General features: G+C 66.6%; 2 protein-coding genes across 2 annotated transcripts; both read right to left on the bottom strand.

The window, feature by feature from the left end:
- Nucleotides 1-80: 80 nt before the first annotated feature.
- LOC120240558 (cohesin subunit SA-2-like) lies at nt 81-14,216 on the bottom strand. The gene is made up of 16 exons (XM_039245305.1): nt 14,137-14,216; nt 13,033-13,125; nt 12,819-12,908; nt 11,411-11,617; nt 9,543-9,619; nt 9,095-9,182; nt 8,842-8,922; nt 6,834-6,996; nt 6,341-6,699; nt 4,876-4,977; nt 3,226-3,377; nt 2,837-2,974; nt 2,345-2,535; nt 2,179-2,275; nt 1,487-1,571; nt 81-742 (listed from the first exon to the last, which is right to left on the bottom strand). Exons 2-16 carry the CDS (start codon nt 13,075-13,077, stop codon nt 728-730), a joined length of 1,890 nt encoding a protein of 629 aa, XP_039101236.1. The 5' UTR covers nt 13,078-13,125; nt 14,137-14,216; the 3' UTR covers nt 81-727.
- Nucleotides 14,156-23,690, bottom strand: LOC120240559 (cohesin subunit SA-2-like). The gene is made up of 6 exons (XM_039245306.1): nt 23,673-23,690; nt 22,234-22,332; nt 20,349-20,428; nt 18,527-18,634; nt 17,730-17,841; nt 14,156-14,240 (listed from the first exon to the last, which is right to left on the bottom strand). The coding sequence occupies exons 1-6, from the start codon at nt 23,685-23,687 to the stop codon at nt 14,235-14,237; spliced, it is 420 nt and encodes a 139-aa protein (XP_039101237.1). The 5' UTR covers nt 23,688-23,690; the 3' UTR covers nt 14,156-14,234.
- Nucleotides 23,691-24,761: the final 1,071 nt, after the last annotated feature.

The following is a 24,761-nucleotide window of genomic DNA, read 5'->3' on the forward strand; positions in this document are numbered from 1 at the left end:
CACAGGCTCCCAGCTGGTAGCCGTCCCCTCGTGGCCAGGGGCCGCACGTTCCACGGCAGCTTCCAGAGTGCTGAGGGGAGGGGGGGCGGGGTGAGGGGACAAGACGTCCCCCCCAGGCCAGTGCCTGCCCCACGTGCGCAGGGGGCTGGCTCTCCCCCGTGCGGGATGAGCACGGAGCCGCCCCCCTCCACACAGTGGCCGCGAAGAGTCTGGTTTGGCACCAACACGAGATTTGAAGGGCAGAGCGCCCACCCTGCGTGTCCGAGGAGGGAGGCCCGGGCCCGCGCCCCGAGTCAGATGCAGCCCACTCCGTCCACGTGCTGAGCAGACTCGGGGCCCGGGTGTGCCAGGAGCAGCTGGCGGCCACGCAGGGCCACAGCTCGTTGGACCGCGGGGACCAGGGAGCCAGCACCATGCTCCACCGTGGAGAACAGAGCTGCTTGTGGAATCTTCCAGCCAAGCACAGCAGTTGCCCGGAGAGAAAGCTGCAAGCCGGTAGGCACCTGGGTGGGTGAGCGCCCCAAGGTCCCAGTCAGCGGTCACATGGCCCTTTCCCACGTCTGGGGGTTCGGATCCACTGGTGCAGATGGTGGGGTCACTGTTACCGCCTGGAGAACCGCAGGGCCTGGCTCCCCGACCCCGGGAACAGGTGGCCATGGGGACAGAGCACAGCAATGGAAGGGGAGCTCCTGATGGGGGGTGCTCCTGATGAGGGGGGACTTCCTCTTCAGTCCGATCCTCCCTGGGGACGAACAGGACAGCCCTCAGGACACACACGGACAGACAGACGGATAGAAAATCGTGCACGCCACGGTCCGGGCTGGCTACCCGGTCAGGTTCTGAACCGGGGGTGTGCGGCCACACGGGACCCCCGCCCAGCAGGCCTTGGAGCCCGAGCGCACAGCGGTTGCTTGGGGCAGAGCGAGCGGTGAGGGGACGCAGAACCGGGGGGCGCGGGACGGCCTTCAGAAACCGCTGCGGCCCAGGACCCCCGGCCGGTACACCGACCCCGTCTCTGGAGGCCTCGGGGCGCCCGGCCAGGAGCCTCTGCTGCTCTCACGGCCGTCGCAGGCCCACAGACGCCCGCCCGGCCCCACCAGCCCTGGGGCAGCTGGGCGGGAGCCAGCAGAGGTGCAGGACACCCCAAAACCTGGTTCTGGGCCACAGGGGCCGAGGCGGGAGCCCCACCCTGCCGGCCTCAGACCCCGAGAACGTTGATGAGCCTGGAGCAGACGGTGTGGCCAGAGCACCGGGCAGCCCCCAGGGGAGCGTCCGCACGGCAGACGCCTGGTGCGCCCTCAGACGGGGGCTTGAGTCTCCGGGGAGCACACACAGGCCCAGAGGCCACCCGGACACCCCCCCCCCCCCGACGAGCCATCCCGCCTCCAGAGGGGACCTGTAAGGGCCGTGGCCACAGAAGACGCACCCCAGAACCGAAGTCCGCACCCCCGCGAGACCACCGCCCAGAGGCGCAGGGGGCGCTGACCTGCACGGAGATGCCCTCCACGTCCACGTCCTCGGCGGACGAATTGTCCGAGTCCTCCGACAGGAAGTCCACGTCAAAGACGTCCCTGCGGAGAAGCCGCCCGATGGCCAGACCTCCCCACGGGAAGGGCAGCACCCAAGGCCCCAGGGACTCTGCCTCCTGGAGGGTCTCTGTCCCCATGTGGGGGGGGGCAGGAAGCCCCCTGGGGGAAGGGGGCTACTTAGGGGCTGGAGGCCATTTGGTGCAGGCAACAGGGCTGGGGGACAGGGACCCACAGGAAGGATGGCCAGTCGGGCAGCAGGGGGCAGGCTGGGGGTGGGGGGGCAAAGCGGGGGGGGCGGAAGGGGTCGGGGCACTTCCGGAGCCTGAGCTGTAGAGGAAGTGTGCACCGCAGGGCAGAATGCAGGAGACACGCGGAGGGAGCACAGCCCCAGGGTGTGGGCCTCGCAGCACCTCTAACACCCCCGCGACCCCTTTGGAAGCTGTGGATGGTGGGGGGTGGGGAGAGCCCCAGCTACAGAAGAGCAGTGCCCACGCCCCTGCCCTCCTGAGACAGGACCCCACCCCTGCCACAGGCCCCCGCGGGACCCGAGCCCCCCCCCCCCCCCCCCCCCCCCCCCCCCCCCCCCCGCGCGCTCTGCTGGAAACGCCCCGCGCTGACCGGGGCGCCGACAGACCCGCAGGCCGCTCACCTCGCGGAGTCGGGGCTCCTGGACGGGTTTCTCGGCTCCGGGGCCCCCGCGGCGGCGGCGTCCGCAGTCCAGCTGGAGCAGGTCGCCGCCGGCAGCTCTGCGGCGCAGGGACGGTCAGCCACAGGGCCGCGGCCGCCCGCCCGCCCCCTCCCCACCCCGCCCCCACCTTGCGGCCGCTTGCTCTCCTTGCAGATGGCGTCGAAGGGGTTGGCGGCGGGCTCCTCCTCCTCGTCGTCGTCGCCCTGGGCCGCCTCGTCGGTCTTCGTCAAGGACTTGCGGTACACGAGCAAGGGGTTCATGTCCTTCTCCCCGAAGCTGGGCACGCCCTCGGGTATGGAATCCTGGAAGTGAGCGAGCCTGCGGGCAGAGGGGGCCGGTGAGGGGGCGGCGGCGGGGGAGGGGGCGTGGGGGGCGGAGACGGTAGCGAGAGGAGGGGGGAGGGGCGCGGGAGGACACCCCACCAGCGTCCCCAGGCGGCCCACGCCCTGTCGGGGGGCTCCGTCCTGCTGGAAGGGCGCCAGCCGGCGGGCGCAGGGGATCCCGCAGCGCGGTCCCGACCCGGACGGGCCCGGGGTCCGCGGCCCCCAGCGCACAGGACGGAGCCGCAGCAGAGAACCCTCCCGCCCCCGGGGCCCCGCCCCGGGGCTCCCGCACTCACGCGGCCCCGCGCTCGGCCGGCGGGATCTTGCAGGAAAACTCCGCCAGCAGGAGCAGGAAGCTGAGGTTGGGGAAGCGCTGGCGGCCGCCCTCATCTTCCGCCACCGGGACCTCGGAGAAGGCGTAGGCCAGCCCGCGCCTGGGGGGGGGGGTCGGGGGAGACCGCGGTGGGCGGGGCGTCGGCAGGGGCGGAGGGCGGGCGGGGGCGCGGCTGGCGGCGGGGACACCCGCGGGGGTCGCGGCGTCGGGCAGGTGCGGGCGGAGTGCAGGGTCGGGTGGGGCTTGCGCGTGGGACGGGGTGTCCCAGCGGGGACGCGGCGCCAAGTGGGACTCCAACGGAGGGCAGGGCGGGTGTCGGACCCCGGGCGGGTGCCAGGCCGCGCAGCGCACCTGTGGATCAGGTGGGCGGCTTCCCGGGCGCGGTCGAAGCCGAGCGTGAGCGCAAAGCGGCGGGCGAGCAGCCGGATGGAGTAGAAGGGGCCGCAGATGAACTCGATGGGGTCATAGCTCAGACCGTACTTGTCCATGTGCTTCTGGAACAGCTGAGGGTGCAGGGACCCGGCGGGGTCAGGGCCCTGGTGGGCATGTGCCGGCGACCCCCGGCTGTCTCAGGGCCCGGGGGTCCGTGTCCCTGAGCCGGGGGAGGGCACCACATCTACAGCGTGCAGGACCCCGTGTCCAGAGTCTGGATCATGTCTGCGTTTTCTTTTACGAAGGACGGACACCCTGGCCCTGCGGCCACCTTCCAGGCAGAGCAGGCAGGGGGGCGGGGCCGCCCGCCGCGCACGGACCCTGTGGAGGCTGGAGAACCCCGGGTGCCGGACAGGCTGTGCACCGGGGTCTCTGGGACACGGGAACGTGTCACGGGCAGAGGCCCCACCAGAGGAGGAGCGAGTCCGCTTCCGCAGGGAGACGTCAGGACGGCACGAGGTAAAGGAGGCCGCGCGAGAGCATCGAGAACCGCACGGCGCTCACAGAGACCACGTGGCCGGCACCCCCAGCGCAGGGTCTGTCCGCCTGAGACCCCGCCAGCCTTAACACATGCTCTGCAAGACCCTCCTCGTCCCTGCCCTGGTGACACGACAGACACGCCCATGTGGACAGCAGAACAGAGCACGGAACAAGCCACGTGTCACGGTCCTGGGTGCCACGTATGTGGGTAAAACGGCCCCACAGGACGCAAGACACAGACACGCTCTCACGGTGTCATGACAGAAGGACACGGAGAAGACAGCCAGCCACCCTGAGGTTCAGTGGATGGAGGTGGGGTGACGTCCCCCTGGCTCACTGTGCGAGGACACACGTGGACTCCCCCGGGGACAGTCCAGCCCCACGCTGGCGCACGGCCACTCCCTGACCAGGAACACGCGGCGACACCCCCCATCCCCCCAGGAGGCCGTGGGCACACATGTCCACCTGCCCTGTGACCCCGTGACACCCCGTGGCCACATCCTCCTCCGTCTTCCCGTCCTCGAAGAGCAGAGGAGCCCTACACAAAGGTCCCACAGCCTGAGGCGGGGCCGGAGCCGGCCGTAGGGGGCTGACTGCACCCACAAGTCCACATGTGGAAGCCTCACCCCCAGGAGCCCCGGGGAGCAGATGGGGTCAGGACGGCGCGGCCCCCACGGTGTCTCCGTGTCTTAAAGGTGTCCAGGCGTCCTGCCCTCCACCCACAGCCACGTGGGGACACGGCCCAGGGAACCGCGTGACCCTCCAGAGGCCTCCCCAGAACGTGACCCCAGCCCCCTCCCACCGACACACTGGCCTCAGACCGCAGCCCCCGGAACCAGGGGGGAGAGGGTGTGGCGTTTCAGCCGCCCTGTCCGTCCGCGGGGCGTGGGGTGGCCAAGCCGCCAGCGTGCGCCGTCCCTTCGAGCGGCTGCTCACGAGCCACGGACGGGGGTGCAGGACTCCCGAGGGGCGGGCCGTGACGGTGTCCCCGAGGGCGCCCGCCCCTCCAGGCCCAGGCGACGCGCGACGCCGGGTGCCGCGGGGAGCAGCCGCAGAGCGCCGCCCGACCTTCCGGAACGGCCCGCTCACCTGCTGCAGACACAGGAGCAGGGACAGCGCGTTGCGAAGCCGGTCGTTCTGCCTCGTCCTGGTCATGGTCTCCTTGAGGATGTCACCAAAGTGATGGTAATGCTGGGAACAAACACAGGAGCATCAGCTCGGGGACACTGAGGCACAGGCTCTGCCACACCGGATCCCCAAGTCACGATCTCTAAGGACAGCAACGGAAACGGGGGTCCCAGGACCCACGTGGATGTGGATTCCGGTGCCCGCTCAGCACCAGCCAGGCCGCGGGTGGGAGCACATCCCCACGGCCTGGGAAGCGGTAGCAGTCAGGCATCATGGTCCTGGGGCCAGCTGTGCTCCTCGCAGAGGGACGCTTCTGTGGGCAGGGCAGGGCCATCGGGGGAACGGGGGCCAGGCCCCTCGGAGCCACACCGACGTGCCCGTGCCAGAGCTGCAGCAGCCCGCGGCCACCCGGCCGCGAGAACCTGCCCCTCCCGGTCACGGCCCCACGACGCACTGAGGCCCAGCGCACAGCCGTGTAGGAGGGAAGTCCCGGGGTGCGAGGCCACCAACCCAACACAGAGGCGGCTGAGAAGCAGCGGGCGAGACGGCCCCTACACCCCACGCCATAAAAGCTCCGGACGATCGGAGATTGAAACGAAAGAGAGAAACCCCATCACAAACGTGAAACTCCGAGGTAAAAAGTAACCGAGGAAAGTATTTCCTCCAAGTGACGAAAGGCTAACGTCTACATCGTGTTACGGGGATGCAGGGTCAGCTCTTAAAATGACAGTTTCTGGGAAACGACGGCTGAGAGATGCATCTCCTCCCAGCCATCATCCGCCATCCACTCACCCACCCACCCATCGTCCCTCCCTCCGTCCATCTGTCCACGCGCACATCATCCGTCCACCCACCCACTGTCCGTCCAGCCATCGTTCATTCATGCATCCACCCATCAACCCGCCCATCCATCCGTGTCTCTCTCCACTCATTCACCCACAATCCACGCATCCGTTTCTGTACCCACTCATGTCCACGTACATCCATTTATCTGTCCATCTGTCCATCCACTCATCCACCCATCCATCCACCCACCTACCCTTCCATCAAAACTTTTGGGCTCTTGTCAATACCTGCTACTGATGATAATCACTTCGAATACATCAACGATCAAAACCGAAAACAAGTCCCCACTCTCGCAAGACTGACCGTATTCAGTCTCAGTCGGGATGAAAGAATGGAATTAACATTTGATGTCCTACGTGAAAAAAACCCACTGGAATTTACGGCCGGGAAGAGGTCTCAGCGCTGTAAAGATGCACAGGGACATCACGGATGCAGTCCCCACGCGACCTGAGCGGGTCACCCACAGGAAGCGGGGAAGGAAACGGGAGGGCAGGGCGTCGGTGAGACCAGGCACTTTCCAGTCGTGCTGTCCGCACGTGTGGAATCCTTTACCCCACACGGGGGGGGGGGGGGCAGAGACCTGCAGGTAGAACTGGTAGATCTCGGCGGCCGCGCTGATGTCCAGCACGTTGTAGACGACCAGCTTACAGAACACGGCCAGCATGTTTCTCCTGTGGAACAGCTGGTGCAGCTCATCCGCGTCCTCCTCCGTGTAAATCCTGCTGGGACCCGGGGACACAGCCCGCCGCCCGCCACGTCTTCCCGGCCCCCTGGCTCCTGGGACAGCCGTGTGGCACGGTACCCCAGGGCACGGCGGGGACTCTGATGCAGGGTGTTCGGGGGTCCAGGCATCGTCCTGGGGCGGCTGGGGTTCAGAACCAGCACCGGAGAGTCCCTGCGTCTCCTGCTCCGGGCCGCCGGCTCCACGCTCCGCCGACCCTTCCGTGCCCGCACGGACCCGGAAGACAGACGTGTGAGAGTGCGGCCGCACGCCCCAGGGTGCAGAGCACCCCGCCAGGCCCCGCCCCTGCCCGGGGTACCCCACCGCCCCGCGGCGGCCCCTGGGGGCAGACCTTCGGATCCTGGCTCCTCCAGGAACACGTGCTCCCGCAGGAAGGCGAGCAGCCTGGCCTGCAGGACCTGGTCGGGCACGAAGAACAGCAGCCCCAGGCCCGTGTCGTCCTCGGGGCCCTGGTGGCTCAGGATGAGAAGCAGGTCACACAGCAGGATGAAGGCCTGAGGGCAGAGGGCGGAGGGATGACGGGGCATCCACAGCCACGGCCACCGCCTGCCCCCGCTGCCCCCCCCCCCCGCAGGCCCCCAGGGGTGGGCGACCCCACGCAGAGGGGCCCACCGCGCGGGGAGGGTTACAGCGGCCGGGCCCCCGAAAACACCCGTCCCCGACCCCACCCTGCCTGTGACACAGGGTTCAACGTGGACGTCCTAGCGAAAGAGCACGTGGGACATTTGGTGACTTGGAAAACCTGCCGTCAGACGCCAGTGCACAGGCCGACGGCGGGACGAGGTCGCGTGCAGGCGGGAAACGCAGCCCGCGGAGCAGAAGCAGCAGCGCACGCACGACATACAGGTGCCAGAACCCCACACGACACCCGAGAAACACCACACTCAGTGGCTGGAAATGTGCGCCGCCTCCAGGCTCACGACCAAATCCCACGGTGACAAGAAGGCGCTGACACACGTGTGACGGGCGAGGGGGTGACACGGACAGAGCTCCGCGCCCGGAAAAGTAGACACGCGCTCAAGCCCCTCGTGGGCCAGCGGTCGGACACCACACGTCTTGTCTAAGACGGGCACGGGGTCTCCGGCACATTCGCTGGAAGGGCGCAGGCAGGTCACCGAGCACACGTGTCGGCAGAAAGCGGGTGGCCTGTCCGTCAGAACCGCTTCCCCGGAGACGGGAGATCACCGTAAAGGTTCCCCACGCGTGGAACCGCCAGAGGAGGGGCCCTGGACTTAACGCCAAGCGCGTGCACCGCACAGACCTGGCGGGGTCGCCACGGACGCGCGGAAACCGGTTCACACGAACGGGGTGTTCACACGAGGCCAAAGCGCAGAAGCAGACACGTCACCGCACGAGACACGCGGGAAGACGCGTAAATGCCACCACGTAAACCACGGGCCCAAGTCTGCGTTTCTAAGCCTGTGCTCCTCCCGCTCACCCGGCCCGGGGCGGCCCCCCCCCCCCGGTGCAGAGGGCGCACCCACCTTCTCGCTCAGCACCTTGCTCTGGTGGCTCAGGTACACGCGGCAGGCCACGCAGAACTTCATCAGCCGCCGGCGCAGGTCCAGCAGCGCCTCCTGCCCACGGGCAGCACAGGGGCCTCCCGTCAGGCGAGTCCGCGAGCGCCAGACCCCCGCCCCCCCGTCCCCCTCGGGGCCGGGGCCCAGCCACGGCCTGACACAGAGGAGCTCACGCCCCCACGCCCCCCGCCCCCCCACCCCCCCCTCACCCTAACCCCCATATGCACAACACCCCTCCCCTCCCCCACCTCCCCCCTTTGCCCTCGTGTCTCCTGCCACGCCTCCCTCCACATCCCCCACCTCACGTCCCACCGTCGACCTCTCCCCTCCCATCTTTGTCCCCCCCCACCTTTATCCCCACAGCCCCTCCTATGCCCCACGTCCCCCTCCCGTGTCCCCCACACCACCACACCTTCTCCCCACCGGTCTGTGCTTTGTCCTGAGGAACTTGGGCTGCAGGGTTCCAGGAACCCATAAATACGGGCCCACGACAAGTCTGGCTTCAAACTACCCTCAGTTCGCCTAGCGACCACGGTCACGGGTCTCACCCAGCAAACGTGGGGCAGGTGCTCGGAGACTACCTGAACTTAGCTCCGCGTGCTGGGTGGACAGGCTGCAGGGAGGTGTCGGCCGTGGCCCAAGGCCACCTCTCAGGTCACAGCCCAGGAGCCCAGGCCTGACCCCAGGATGACGGACACCAGCTAGTGCTGGGGACAGATGCCCGTGGAAGCCGTGACCCTGTCCCCGACCCGCTGCATCTCCCCCTCCTCACAGACAACTGCAGTCCACACACCTGCCCCTCCCAGGCCCCTCACCCACCTGAGGCGGCAGCCGGTCCGTGGCTGCGACGATCTGCCACAGAAGCGCATAGTAGGTGCACTGCAGCGCACAGTGGACGACCTGCGGGGCACACGGGACACCCACCCGGGGGCGCTCCTCTGAATAAGACCCTGAGACCTCACCCGGGGCCTGTCCCCCCCCACCCCCCTGCCAGACCCTTCTCTCCCCACCAGGAGCCCCCCCACCAGGACCTCCCCCCACCGCGGCCCCTCCCCCGACGCGGTGCCCTCACCTCGGTGGGCAGGCCGCCCTGGTGCCTGCGGAAGGTCAGCAGACTGTCCATCTTCTCGTAGAGGTTCCAGCTGCTCAGGTCGTGCGTGCTGACCAGAAACGGGTCTCAGGGCCCGACTCGGCCCTGGGAGCCGCCAACGCCCGGCCAGCAGGCCCTGGAGCAGGACCAGCTCCCGGCGGACTGAGGGGCCCCCCCACCCCAGAGGGCCGAGGCGGCCCCCCCAGTACATGGTCCCAGCCCTTGTAGATGCGGCTCAGGGCCCCGGGTGGGCAGGATGGGCACCCAGGGGCCCCAGAGCCACCCAGCACACCCAGGGGACATCCCTGGCGCTCTGAGCTTCCTCACCTCACCTGGGACATGGGGACACAGCTCAGAGAGAGACGGCGTGCACGCAGCCGGGGGGCCGAGTGTGTCCCCCCGAAGGGACCGGCCGCGCCACCCGGCTCACCTGTAGAAGGCCACGAGTCTCCGCAGCGTGGAGCAGATGCGGCCCATCTCACGGTGCCCCAGGAACTGGCCTTGTTTCTACGCGGCGGGGAGAGAGCACGGCGGGTGGCCGCTGACAGGCGTGTTCTGGGGGCGGGGGGGGGCCGCCCGGGGACGGGGTCCTGGCTTCCAGCCGCCCGCCTGCCCTCCCTCCCGCCTCCTCTCCTCCTACTGCCGAAGGCAGCTCTTTAAAACTCTCGGAACAGGACACAGTACCCCAGGCCGCTCTGCCTGCGGCCCTGCAGGAAACGGGGGGCCCAGGACAGCCCCCAAACACACGCACTGATGCGGAGAAGGATGGAAATGACACGAGATCTGCCACCTCGGAGCGCTTCATTTGCGTCCCCAGGAAGGACCCAGCACCGGAACAGCCCTCCCGCTTCGCAGCTGGGAGAGCAGACAGGAAGGCACGCTGCTGACCCCTAGCCCCCCAAATTCACGGCAGGCGCTCGGCTGGGGGACGCAAGAGGAACCTGGAGCCCCGCCTGTGGGAACAGGTCCTCACGCGGAAAGCCCCTGAGGTGGGGCTGGACCCCTGATCCACAGAGGCCACATTGCCCTCAACCTGTCGGGGTCAATAAAGTTTTATTGGAACACGGCCCGGTCACGTGACACGTATGGTGCTCTCACACCACCACCCGGACACAGGACGACCCCCCAAAAACACTTGTGACGTGACGCATTACAGAAACCCTCTGCCCAAGGGTACACGAGCCACGGCCTCAGTCAGATGGTATTGTTTAGGGGCTCACAGGGCTCCCCTGGGAAACACGGAGCATGTTTGTTACCCCCGACATCCACCCACTCCCCGGGGACAGAGGCCCCCATCGCAGGTGCGGCGTGAGCAGCAGGGCTCAGAGAACCCACCCTGTGTCCCCAGACACCAAGAGCTGGTCCCCGGGGCTGACCCCTGACAGGCGCATGGCCCCTAAATACAGGAGTATTAGGGGTAAGTGTCCTCGGCCGGGACACGGCCCACCTCAGGGGGCTTCTCCACACCCCACACAACACACCCCACTCCCACACCCACAGCACACACCCCACACCCACGGCTATACTCCAACACCCACATCACACCCACACTGATACCTACAACCACATCTGAACCCACGCACCTGCACCACCCACACCACACCCATGCGCCCACACCGCCCGCACCACACCCACGCACCCGCACCACTCACACCATTCACACCACCCATACCACCCACACCACACCCACGCACCCCTCACACCATTCACACCACCCGTGCCACCCACACACCACTCATACCACACCCACGCATGCACCCACACCACTCACACCACCCACACCACACTGACACCCACACACCACCCACACACCATACCCACGCGCCCACACCAACCACACCACACCACACCCACGCACCCGCACCACGACCACACGCCACCCACACCACACCCATGCACCCACACCACACCCACGCGCCCACACCACCCACACCACACCCACGCACCCGCACCATGACCACACGCACCCACACCACACCCACGCGCCCACACCACCCACACCTCTCATACCACACCACACCCACGCACCCGCACCATGACCACACGCCACCCACGCCACACCCACGCGCCCACACCACTCACACACCACACCCACGCACCCGCACCATGACCACACGCACCCACACCACCCACTCCACACCCACGCGCCCACACCACCCACACGCACCACCTATACCACACCCACGCACCTCCCACACCGCAGCCACACCCACACAACACCGACGCACACACACCACTCGCCACGCCCACGCACCTGCACCACTCACACCACCCCCACCACACCCCCAAGGCTGGCACCTCGTGTTGGATGAACACGTCCAGCAGCGGGGTCAGTGCGTCCACCAGCATGTCCACCAGGCGGCTGCAGGCGGGGCCGGCGTGGCACTGGGCGAAGCCCCCCTCGTGGCAGTAGGCGCCATAGGCACGGGCGCAGGCCTCCAGCACCGCCACGTCCGAGTGCCGCTGCACCAGGCAGTCCAGCTCCAGGAGGGCTGAGTCCAGGTACTGTGGATGGCGGGGGAGCGGGGACAGACGGCTGGTCAGGGGACTGCGGCCCAGGGTTGAGGGGAAAGACTGGGGGGATCATGGAGTTATAGGGTTGAGGGAAAAGGTCAAGGGGTCATGGGATCATAGTATTGAGGGGAAAGGTCAGGAGAATCATGGTATTGAGGGTAAAGGTCAGGGGGTCATGGGGTCATGGCCTTGAGGGGCAAGGTTGGGGATCAAAGGTCATGACGTTGAGGGGGAAAGCTCATGGGGTCAGAGATCATGGTGTTGAAGCGGGAGGTCAGGGAGCCAGAGGTCATAGTGTTGAGGGGGGGCGGTGTGGGGGTTGAGGAGGGAAGAGCGGGGGGGAGGTCAGGAGGTTAGGGAGAAGATCAGGTAGTTGAGGGGGAAAGCCAGGGGGTCACTGGGTCAAAGGTAAAGGTCATAGTTCAGAGGGCTGAGGGATAAAGGGCCAGAGAGGTGGTCAGAGCTTGTGGGGAGGAGGCCAGAGATTTGGGGGAGGAGGCCAGGGGTCAGAAGGAACGGGCCAGATGGGGAGCAGTGAGGGGAACACGGGGCCAAGAGGAAGAAGTCACGGAGCTGTGGGCCCAGATGTCTGGACCCTCCCACGACTATGGGCGGTGGCAGCCCCTGCGGTGTGGACAGCGTGGGCAGAAAGCTGGAGCAGCCACCCAGGCCCCCAGGCCCCCCTCAGACCCCACCTGTCCCGCCCCCACACCACGGCCGCACCGCACGTACACGCGGGACACCGACACCGAAGCCCCCACGTGCTCACGAGCGCCCTCAGGACCAGACCCCTGGGCGCCACCCAGACTCAGGCCTCTGACCTGCACACAGCAGAAACCCGAGCCAGTGGCCGGTGCCTTGGTGCTGCCAGCCCTGCCAGCCCTGCCCCGCCTCAGGGCCCCCCACCCACCTCCAGCTTCGGGGACCTAGGGCACTGACCAGGGGACAGCCCCGGCCCCAGAGCCCACCAGCCCGCCCTGCTGGGACAGGGGGACATTCCAGCAGCGGCACAGACAAGCAGGGGAGCGTCCTGGGAGCGGTGAGGCCCCAGGCCTCAGGGAAACGGCAGAGCATGGGGACAGACGCCGTGATGGCCCCGGGGCCCCACGCCTGAAACCTGGGGGCGGGGGGCGCGGTCCCTGAGGGCGGAACTCAGGGAGGGGAGAGGCCTCAGGAGGACTGTGTGACTCACCGAGCCCAGGCCGTCCCTGTCGTACACCTCCAGGTTGCAGTACTGGGGTATCTGCAGGAGGGGGGTCACCTTCTCCTTGTCCGCTGCAAACTGTCCACAGAGCAGGCATGAAGGGGAGCCTTCCCGGCCTCCCCTCGCTTCCGCAGCCTCCTGGCTTGCCCTTGAGCTCCCACAACCTCCCCGGTCCCAGCCACGGCCCTTCCCCACTTGGCACCTTGGACAGCAGCTGGGGCAGCACCTTGACAAAGTGTCGGCTCATGTTGCCATGCTCGCGCCCGCGGCGGGTCCTGTCCACCTCCCTGGCGGCCTGCAGGCAGAGCATGTGTGGCCTGAGCCCACGGCACCCACATGAGTCTTGCGGTGGCCCCAGGACCGGCCCACAGGTAAATCCAGGCAGAGCTGCCCCCAAATCAAGGCTAAAGCTTCCCATTACTACCCTGCTGTGTGATTCACGTAAAGTACTTCCCGTGCACGGGAGCCATCAAGAAAAACTGAGTCGTCTCCCCCAGGTTGACGGCTTACACTACACCCGCGTCAGTAGGACTGGGGTCATCATAAAAATGAGATCAGGGCACAGAGCCACACACGTGTGTAGGGGAGAACATGGCAGGCACAGGAAAACAGGACAGCAGGGAGGTGTCCACGAGCCCAGGGACCCTGGGGCCCCAGGAGCTGGGAGAGGCGGGAAGGACCCTCCCCTGGGGCCTCAGGAGGGAGCACGGCCCCACCCCCTGGATCTCAGGGGTCCCGCCCCGCCTGGACGTCAGCAGCCCTGCCTGGATCTCCGTGGCCCTGCCTCGCCTGGATCTCAGACTCTGGTCTCCAGAGCTGGGGCGGATGCAGAACTGCTGCGGTTTTAAGTCCCCCGGGGCGTGGTCTTCTGTCCCAGCAGCAGCAGCAGAGACTCACAGAGGCGATTCAGGGGCCGGCTGACAGACTGCCGTGTCCGGTGTGAACACGGCACGAAAGGAGAGACGGGGACCGTGGCGTGCCCTCCCAGGGGATGCGGACGGCACACACGGGGAAGAGCTGGCAGAGGGCTTGCTAGCAGGAGCCGCGAGGCACAGCCAGCGAGACCTACCTGGGTGGCCGGGAGCCCCGCCCGCAGAGCCGGCGGCCCAGTGAGCAGCCAGGGTGCCAAGCACAAGGCCGAAGCGGCAGCAAGCGGTCCCACGGCCACGCGGGTGGGGGGAGCACCGCGAGGCTGGGGCAGCAGCGGCACCCACAGAGCCCCGGCACTGACAGCAAGGCCACAGCAGCCACAGCAGAGCGGTCAGCACAGGGGACGGAGCGTGTCCAGGCGGGGGGTGGCACTGACTTTCTTGCTCAGCTCGCGCCCAGCAGGTGGGTGACCCTCTGCAGCCTGTCGCACGGCGGCCACGAGGATCTCGATGAGCACTCGCTCCTGCTGGCTCGTCAGCGCTGCGGGAGACGGGTGCGCAGGTCAGCGCCCTCCGACCCTCACCGGGAGACACGCGCTCGGGCCGACGCGCTGCTCTGAGGGGCCTCGGGGAGCCCGGCACGCGGGGAGCATGGCGTGGCTCCCGGGCGCAGCAGCACCCCGACACGGCTCACGGGCTCGGGGACACGCAGACCAGAGCAAGCCCTTCGCTCAAACTGCACAGAAACTGAACCGCCGTCTCCCGTTCACCTCAACGTGGGACTCCCGTGCACAGCCCCGCGCTGGGACGGACGCGCGTGTCCTCAGGGCAGCACCTGACGGCACCTCAAACCGCAGACCGGGGTTCACCGGCTTGCCCCCAACATGCTAGGACTCGGGTCTAAAACCATCCACCTGAGAGGATACGGTCTGTTCGTGGAGTGTTCTGGGCTGGCTTTAACCTCTCAAACTCACACCCACACAGAACCTCAGAACAGGGGCTTGTGGGAAAACCAAATCTTTGCAGGTGTAATCAAATGAAGGATCTGATATGAGCTCATCCTGGATGAGAGTGGCCCTGAACCAACTGACAACTGTCCTCATAAAAGAGGAGGAAGCACACAGAAAGCAGCCACGTGAAGATGGAGGCAGAGACGGGAGGGACGCGGCCACGAGCCCAGAAGCGCCTGGAGCCCCAGAAGCTCAAAGAGGCAGGAAGGACCCTTCCCTGGAGCCTCAGGAGGGAGCACAGCCCCGCCCCCTGCATCTCAGCGGCCCCGCCCCCTGGGTCTCAGGGGTCCCACCTGCCCTGGGTCTCCGGGGCCCTGCCCCCCCGGATCTCAGGGGTCCCGCCTGCCCTGGGTCTCCGGGGCCCTGTCCCCCTAGATCTCGGGGGTCCTGCCTGCCCCGGGTCTCCGGGACCCTGCCCCCCTGGGTCTCCGGGGTCCTGCCCCGCCAGCATCTCAAGGGTCCTGTCCCGCCTGGGTCTCAGGGCTCCCACCTGCCCTGGGTCTCCGGGGCCCTGCCCCCCTGGATCTCGGGGGTCCTGTCTGCCCCGGGTCTCTGGGGCCCTGCCCCCCTGGATCTCGGGGGTCCTGTCGGCCCCGGGTCTCCGGGGCCCTGTCCCCCTGGATCTCGAGGGTCCTGCCAGCTCTGGGTCTGCGGGGTCTTACCCCGCCAGCATCTCAAGGGTCCTGCCCCGCCTGGGTCTCAGGGGTCCCACCTGCCCTGGATCTCAGGTGTGCTGCCTGCCCTGGGTCTCCGGGGCCCTGTCCCCCTGGATCTCGGGGGTCCTGCCCCGCCTGGGATCCCAGACTTCTGTTTCCAGACCTCAGAGAGGATGGATTCTTGTTTTCGGCCACCGGGCTTGAGGCCACGTGTCACAGGCAACCCGAGAACCTTACAGCGGGCCTCCTGTCTCGTCTCTCGCACCCGGGGGCTGCTGCCCATAAGGCCAGGCGCCGCAGGAGCAGACCCACGGTCACAGCCAAGAAACACAGACCACACAGCTGGGCCCCAGGACTCTGAGTCAGGGGAAAGGAGGCATCCCCATGACAAAAAAAATGGTCCCTTCAGGGACCCCAAGGAGCACGGTCAGGGCTCCGGGTCCCTCCAGGAACCTGACGGGCCTGCGATACCTGAGAAGTGGCACCAGGACTCCTGGCTGTGGCCAGACGACACCGGTGTCTGCACAAGGGATTTGGGGAGGGACCGCGTCAGAGGAAGGTACCGTCTCCAGGGGCTGGTGTCTGCGTGCGGTGGGGTCTCAGAGGGCGGGGGGAGGTGTCCCAGCTGCTCGGGGGGCTCATTCGCCAGGTGCTCTGCTGACACCGCTCCCTGACTCGGGGGCCCAGGCTTTGGGCTTCAGCGGCCCCCAGGCTGATCCTCTCACGGGAAAAGTCTCTGGCCCTCGTCCTGTGGACCCCGCGCTAGAGCCCCGTGACAGCCCGGCCCTGAGGCCGGAGAACGTCTCACCGCGGGAAAGCACATCATATGCCCCGTCTCGCAGCCGCCCCAGGAGCAAACAGAGCACAGGAGGGATCGACGGGGCTGTGAGTGCCACGTGCTGGCAGCTGGGGTCACTGCAAGTACGGACACGCGCTTGGCACGGTGGGGGGGCCAGCAGGGACGGCCAGGCACGGGGAGGAGGGGACAGCGAGTCACAGGGGAATAGAGACAGCAAGACACGGGGGACGGCGGGACTCGGGGGGGATGGTGGGCCACGGAGAAATAGGGACGGCAGGACACGGGCGGACAGAGGACACGGGGGGCACTGTGCCTGGCGGGGACGGCAGGGAGGCCAGCGGGATCACCGGCCCCAGTCCACGACTCAGAGCAGGCCTCTGGCCACGCTCACCTTGGCGCCCGCCACGTGGCTCCAGCAGCAGGGACGTCATGCACTCCCAGTTCCGCACCAGGGCGGGCGCCGCGTCCCACAGGCCGTCCACCAGGTAGGGGACGTGTCTGTGGAACTAACAGGGACGGGCCACACGCGTGAGGTCAGGACGCCGAAGGGAAAACACGACGATGCTGGAGTGACACGTGATGCCGGACAGGGAAGACGTGATGACGTGGCGTGGGCAGGACACGTGACGACGTGCAGGGAACACGTGACGGCGTGAGGACGCGTGATGACCCAGAGTAAAGACGTGGCGGCATGGGACAGAGCATGACGCAGAGGATGGGGACAGGTGACAACAGGGAGCTGTCACAGAACACGAGGGGAACGTGACAGAAGCGGGTACACGTAACGGCTGGGAAGAGGTGAGCCACGTGACGACACGGGCAGGACGTGACGCAGGGCAGTGGGACACGTGATAACAGAAAAGACAGGTAATGACACGACAGAGGGGACGTGGGATGACGTGGGGACACGTGATGACGTGGGGACACGTGACAACGTGGGACAGGAGACACGACAAGAGATCATGACAACAGAGACGTGATGACGCGGGGTGGGAGGACACGTGATGACGTGAGAAAGAAGAAAAACACAGGGCAAGAGGGGTACGTGACGACGGACACGGGACAACACGGAGGTGACAAACGATGACACGTGACAACACGGAGCAAGGGGGGCATGTTATGACAAAGACCAACGTGATGACACAGGCAGGGGGACACAAGACACGGAAAGCACACGCGTCACAGGCATATGACGACGTGGGACACACGACACCAGGCAGACTCGTAACACGAGGCAGATGTGTGACGACACGAGGTGGAAGGGACAGCTGAGCACATGGGTGGAACAGCCCCCTCCCAACCCCCCCGTGTGGGTGGACACGGAACGACAAATGAGGACACCTGCCCAGAGACCCAGGTGCCACGTGCCCACACCGAGTGTCCCCACGGGAACCAAGTGCGTGTCAGCCCCACACCGGACGTGGGAGATGGCATGGAACACCGGACGCAGCGCGTGGGACGCAGGACACAGGACGTGGCATGGAACGTAGGGGGCAGGACAGGAGTCCAGGTCCCTCCCGCGATGCGGACACCCCGTCCCCGGGCCCGCGAGGCCACGCCCTCACCTCGCCCTGCAGGTAGAAGTCGATGAGCGTCTTCATGTTCTGCATGTTTCTGTCGACCTCGGCAGGTGAGTTCTGACCAGCCAAGCCTTCTTGGGTCGGAGGGAGCAGGAGCCTAGTGAGGTCAGACAGAGCGACCCCGACATCAGCCTGGGTGGGGGACCCCGTGCGCCTGTGGGTCCCCAAGGCTCTGCACACACACGGGTCGGCGACATGGGGAGCAGGGACACCGGGAAGCCGTGGAGGCAGGACACAGCCACGGAGGAAAGATCTGGAATGACTTCTGTCTGTCCACCCCACTGCTGGTTCAGGCCGGCACCAGGGAGGGAACAGACAGCCGGACTGTCTCTGTTGCCGCACTTCAAACCCCCAAAGGACACGGACCCTCGTCTGAACACAGACGCGATCGGGAGGGTGAGACAGCCAGATGGGCCAGGAGGGGACCTGGGGGAGGGACCCCCGGGGCCACGACCACCTGCTCACATCAACTCACGTCTGGACACGCCTGTAACACGGCTCAAGCCGGCCGACCCCTGTCACACGTGTCCTTTCCGGTGGCGTCTGTGCCCATCTGTTCCGTCCCCGGGGCCCCACGCCTCCCGTCCCGTGCAGGCCCCTGGTCAGGGCCCTCCTGGTCCCCAGGTCCCTGAGGCCGCCACCTGCCCCCGCCCTCGTTCCTCTGGGAGTCTGCACCCGGCGGGATGCGGGATGCGGGACGCGGGACGCGGGACCCGCCCGGAACACCACGGTGACGTCACAGCCCTGGAGGCAGTGTCACAGGCCACGGGTACCGGCCTTACCTCCTACAGATGAGCTCGCCCGCAGCAGTCGCCATGGGCCTGTAGGCCGCGTACACGAACTGGAACAGGAAGATGTACTCCATGGAGGAGAACACGCCCACGTAGTGCCTGTGGGGAGGCGCGCGGGTGAGGGGGGGGCGCGTGACGGGGGGCGCATGGGTGACGGGGGGTGCGTGAGGGGGGCGCGCAGTGGGGAGGGGGCGCGGGGGGGAGGGGCGCGCGGGGGGGGGGCACGGAGGCGCGCGCGTGACGCTGCCGCTCGCGCCAGTCCCCTGCGGAGGGCAAAGGGAGGCTCTTTGCTAAGCCAGCGGCCCCAATCTTTGCTTCACCTAGATGTGCCCCCACCCCCAGAATTCCTGACATACTGAGCTCCCCGGGGGCGGCCCACGTCCCAGGACAGGCACCCAGGCCACGTGAGCAGGATCTGGGAAGGCCTCCCCCCACAGGGCCTCCCGTGTCTGGGTTCCTTCCCCTCCAGCCCGCGGCCGGACCCAAAGGGAAAACCCTGTCCTCTCCCACGTGTGCGCCTGGGCCACCTGTCAGCCAACCCCACCCGACGACCCCAAGCAGGCAACCGAGCGGGGCGCACACTGAGGGGCAGAAACGGCAGGGGTGGTGGGGGACCGTGCAGGGGTGCACATGGAGAAGCAACGGGCAGCCGTGCAGGGGCGCACACGCAGGGCACCCAAGCGGGACAGCGGGCAACCACGCAGCGGCGGACGTGGAGAGGCAGATGTCCATGGCTCCCCACGCCAGGAGGGGTCAGGGGGTGCGAAGGGTCACAGCGGACACCACCTGGGCGGATGTCCCCAGTGTGCCCTTTATGCAGACACATCCAGTGGGCGTCTGAGCACGGAGGAACGACGTGCAAACACAGCCACACAGACACTCCCGAACCGGCGGAAACACGGGCAAGTGCCCTATGCGCCTCATGGTCTGGGCTGTGAGTGGCGATGGGAGACCGCCAACGCCATGGAACAAGCCTGGGGGACACCTGCGTTTGCCCTCGGGGTTCCGGGTCACAAGGAGCACCCTAGGTGGGTCCCACTCAGCCCTGTGCGCCCTCAAGCCCCCAAGCCTCCCGGTTCTGTCCAACGAGGGGCACAGGGGCCCCTCCCATTACTGAGCCTAGTCAGTGGGTGCAGATCCAGGACTCGGAACCAGGCTGGGGCCCCAGGACCCGGTGCCCCACACGGCCCAGGAGTCAAGCCAGGCGACAATAACTTCCTCCCCTTTTCGTCATGCAGGCCTTCAAGTGATCAGATGTGGCCCACCACCCTCGGGAGGGCACTCTGCTCTACTGAGTCTGGTGACCTGTGTGTTACTCTATCCCAGGAACGCCTCACTGGAATCACGGGTTAAGCCGTCCCCTCCAACCACCGCCAGCAGTCAGGCTGACCCAAGGCATCAACCACCAACCTTCCTTACAGAAGTGTGGCTTCTAGCCACGGACTCTGCACAGTCACGGACGGGAAGGCAGACGCACAGCAGGTCAAAGAGCCTGCTCCGTGTGCCAGTGTCGGCGGGAGGGGGCAGCTCACGTCCCTGCCCAGGTGGCTTGCATACACGTGTCAGGAGCCGCCCGGGTAAGACCTTCCCCACGTCGGTATTGGAGGACCCGTGACCCCGCGTCCCGCCTGCAATGCACTCTAGAGGGTGGTGGAAACCGAGTCCACAGATGCACGTTCCCACCCCGGTCATCCGGCCCGCTACCCATGTGGCCTGGAAACACTCTCGGGCTGCAGGGCTACGCACGGACATGGGGTTGCGCACGGCCGCGCACGGACAGACGCGGGGTTGCGCACGGCCGCGGGGTACGCACTCGGATATAAGCCGCAGGAGCTGCATGCACTCGGACGTGATCTCCGGCTGCCTGTCCTGGGTCATCGACAGGATTCGTTTCTAGGGGAAGCGAGAGGATAGCGCAATGAGCCCGCTTGGTTCCGGCACCGTGTGCACGGAGAACACGGGAGCCCGGGTCGTCCCCTTGGGTGGGCAGCGTGCGCACCATGCAGGACATCGGCTGCATCCCGGGTCCCCGCAGATGCCAGCAGCGCCCACACGCCCAGTGGTGACAACCACATGTCCCCAGACTTTCAGCGTGTGCAGCTGCCTGGACCGACCGGGAGACAGAATTCTTCGGCACAGAAATTGGAGGCAGCTGCCCTGGACCCTGGGGGCGGTGGGGAAGCCCCCCCTGCAGCCACCTCGGTAGCCCCCCAAATAAGCCAAGTCTGTGAAAGTGACCCCCCCACGTGCCCGCCCAGCACACCACACAAAGCGTGTGTCTCCGGCCACGAGTCTCCGTAGCCTTTCTCTCCCACGTAGGGGACTCTGTGCGACCTCTACACCCACAAAGAGGCCGTGGCTCCCGTCAGTGCACAGGACGGGCCCTGTGCTGCCCTCCGTGGAGACTCACCACCCCCTCCACGAGGCCCTCCGTTCCCCACCCCCCTCGGACACCGGGGTTCCAGCCTGCAGACTTCCACCTGCCCCCCACCCTCGCTATGGGTGGGCTTCACTTTCCCAGAGAAGCTAGCGGAACCTCGGGGCGGGACTGTCTCCAGAACGCCGGTCCTGAAGCCCCAGCTGCAGCCGAGGCCGCTGTCAGGTGACAGGGCTCACGGAAGCAGGACCTCAGACACAACCTTGACAACGGTGAGGACACACTGCCCCCACGTGGACACCTTGCACGTTGCAGGGTTTCGAGCTGGAGGTGCCCGAGAAACTGCGGTACTGCAGCCCCGGACCCTTGCGGGCGGGAGGCCTCCAGGGACCCGGAGGGAAGGTGCACCCTGAGCTCCTGGACAGCGGACACTAGCGTCTCTCCTGGGCGCCCACTCCTCATCGGGCGTAAGATCACGTGCGCTAAGTCTCCTTGGGGTGTCGTGCCCTCGCAAGCGCTCCGGGGCCAGCCAAGGCTGCTGTGAACGCCCGTGCCCGCGGCGCTGCCCTCGCTCTGCCCTGTCGGCAGCCGCCCAGCCGGGGCGCTGACACAGTCAGGAAGGCTGGTCTTTCCCGCACACCCCGGAGGGGAGATGACCTCCTAGCTGCCCCGCCGCGCCGTCCACGCTCACCGCTCACCTCCGGGGTCCAACCCCTGCTCCCAAACGGCCACTGTTCCCGGCCTGAGTCCTGACGGCCCTACGGTCAGGGGTCCTTGCCAAGACCTGCCGTCCACATTGGGCAGTGGGGCCTCTAGACGCGTCCTGAGTGGCAGCGGGCCCCGAGCTCAGGGCAGCTGGAGTACAAATCACCGTGGACCGCAGCCCCACACCGCCCCAATGTTGCTCCAGTCTCACGTCCGTGAGCAGCTCTGCACGTGCGGCAGGGAGGCTTGCAGACCCGTGGCATAGCCGTTCCTCTGTCCGGATGGCGGGCGCAGACCCTTCCGGCTCCCATACTCACAAAATACAGGCCGGCACTCGCCTGGCCCACACTCAGCCCTGCACAGCACGGGCCTGCCACCGCGGACCGGGTCGCCAGATGCACTCTGAAGCGTGGCAGCTCCATCCTGGGCTCGGCACCCAGAGGAGCGCCTGGTGCGTGTTCCCGGAAGGCAGCCCCAAGCGCTGGGTGGAGATATGGCGGGCGGTCCAAGGCCAGCAAGTGGCTGGCCCGACATCCACACATGCACCACAATGCTTCGGCGTCGCGCACCCCGGCCGGCCCTGGAGGCAGCGGCCGAGACACAGAATCTCACTCACCTTGAACTTCTGGAAGAAGACGCTCAACTTCATAGCCGACTCTCTTTTCTCATAGAGCGCCTTCAGCGCCAGGATGCACTTCATCCGCACGCTCGCGTCCTTGAGGAGAGAGAAACGGTCCCGTCACCGCGGAAGGGCCGCCTCCCCCCCACAGACTCTCCCTCAGGTGTGCCTCTTCGACCAGCCCTCACCCTGACACTTCCTGTGTGGGATGTGTGTGTGCGTTCCCCACGCAGTCTAGGAAAGTGCCCACTGGGTCTGAACGGTGTGTCCCAGAGCCCCATGTTGAAGCCCTCGGGACAGGGCTGTATGTGCAGCTGGGGTCTTAAACCAGGGGACTGACGAACAAGGTCACTAGCATGGGCTCTGATTCCATTAGGACTGGGGTCCTTGTAAGAAGATGGAACGAGGACACAGACGTGCACAGAGAGATGACCGTGTGAGGGCACGGGGAGGAGACAGCATTTACACACCCAGGAGAGAGGCCTCAGGAGCAACCCGCCTGGATCTCAGCCTCCCGGCCTCCAGCGCCGGGAGAGAATGAGGTCTGCTGTTGATGCCGCCCCACGTGGGGTATTTGTCATGACTGCTAAACAGACTTACTCAGTGACTACAATTAAAACAGCCTACTATATGTTTATAATTTTTAAAAATAACTTTTAAGGGTCCATGCCCAACACGGGGCTGGAACTCAGGACTCCAAGGTCAACAGTCACAGGCTCCAATGACGGGCCGGCCAGGTGCCCCGACGAGACTTGTCTCTCAAACAGAGAAAATAAAGACACCCCTCGCACACATGGACTTAGCAACACAGCTTACTTTCTGAGATCCCTCTTCCGCCACTGACGTCACCCCCTCCTCTAAGTGAGAACAGTCACCCTAACGTAGAAATATGCGTCCCGCCCACCACGTCTCAAGTGCAGGGCAGGCCCGTGCCATCTCTGCGCCCCACTTCTCTGTGCAGAACCCAGTCGGTCCCTGAGGGACGGTTTCTGAACCCAAGCAGCACGAGCAGGGCACAGAGCACGAAGCCGCAGCCGCGCCCAGGGCCACACTCACGCTACAAGGTGGGGCAACGTTCTCTGATCACCTGGTCCAGGGCGCCCCACATGGTCCCTGTAGGCAGAGCCCACGTCCGTCTGCTGCATTCAGGGCTCACCCCTGCTGGGGACGTTCTGGCAGCAACTCCCCTGGGCGCAGAAGGGCCTCCGGGTGAAGGTCACGTGCCCGCCCCGTGCTGCTGTCATGGCCCCATTTCTCCAGGGGAGACGTGAGCCCCCACAGCCCAAATCCCCTGCTGCAAAAGCGCAGCTCTGTGGAAAGACTCGTCTGCAAAGCCGGACTCCCAAGAAACCGTCCTGGAGGCTAGGGCTTGCTCCACCAGACAGGAGAGCACACCTGGGGGCCTCCCTGGAGGAGGGGCAACGGAGCACACGCACCTTGTCGTACAGCATCCAGCCGATGTACTTCAGGTAGTTGTTGTCCAGGAACAGGTCCGGGTAGAGCTTGATCCAGCAGCCGAGCTCCGCCACGCAGATCACCCGGATGTCCGAGCTGATGTCGCTGAGAAAGCAAAGCCAGAGTGTCGCCCGACAGCCGGGGTGCACATGTCCACACGGCGGGACGTGCGGCTCAACCGCAGGGGCGCGGGGAGGATGCGCGGCATCAAGGCAGCCTTACCGGTAGCGAGGCACGAACGTCCTCTTAAAGAGCGCGCAGATCATGTTGTCGATGGCCAGCGGCCCGTTCGGCTGGTGTGGGAGAAGGCCCAGGGTGTCAGGCAGCGGTGGCGCAGTATGCGGCCTCCGCAGAGGTGCAGCAGGCAGGCACCAGGCCCATACAGGCCCCGGAGTGGTCACCCGTCGTGGGGCATCAGCGGCCTGTATTGTGACGAGTCTGCTCCCCCCCTCCCAACATTGGAGCCTCACACCCACCCACCTGCTATCACCTAGGCTGCTGGCGGCTCCGCACGCACCGGCATCACACACACCATATATGGGGGTAGGGTGAGAGGGTGGGGGGTGAAGGTGGGGGGTGAGGGGGTGGGGGGTGAGGGGGGTGAAGAGGTGACAAGGTGAGGGGCCAGGGTGAAACCGTGGGGGGCTGGGGCAAACGGGTGGGGCACCATGTACCAGGGGTTATTCAAGGAGAGGGAGCAGGGGTGAAGGGATGACAGGGTGTGAGCGATATGGAGGAGGGCTAGGGAGCACAGGGTGGGGGTGAAACAGCACAGGTGGGGGTAAAGAAGCACAGGGGAGGGGGTGAAGGGAATGGGCGAGGTGGTGAGGAGCAGGGGTGAGGGAACAAGAGATGACAGAGGGAGGGATGGGGCAGAGGGGTGAGGAGGGGTGAGGAGGGGTGAGGAGGGGTGAGGAGGGGTGGGGCAATGGGGTGAGGGGCGGGGCAAAGAGGTGGCGCAAAGCGGTGAGGAGGAGTGAGGAGAGGCGGGGCAAAGGGGTGAGGGGTGGGGGTAAAGGTGGGGGTGTTGGGGGTCCAGGGGGAGGGGCTGAGGAGCAGGGGTGGGGGCA

This window comes from Hyaena hyaena, unplaced genomic scaffold (assembly GCF_003009895.1).
Source record: "Hyaena hyaena isolate Hyena2069 unplaced genomic scaffold, ASM300989v1 scaffold_259, whole genome shotgun sequence".
NCBI classification, from domain to species: Eukaryota; Metazoa; Chordata; class Mammalia; order Carnivora; family Hyaenidae; genus Hyaena; species Hyaena hyaena.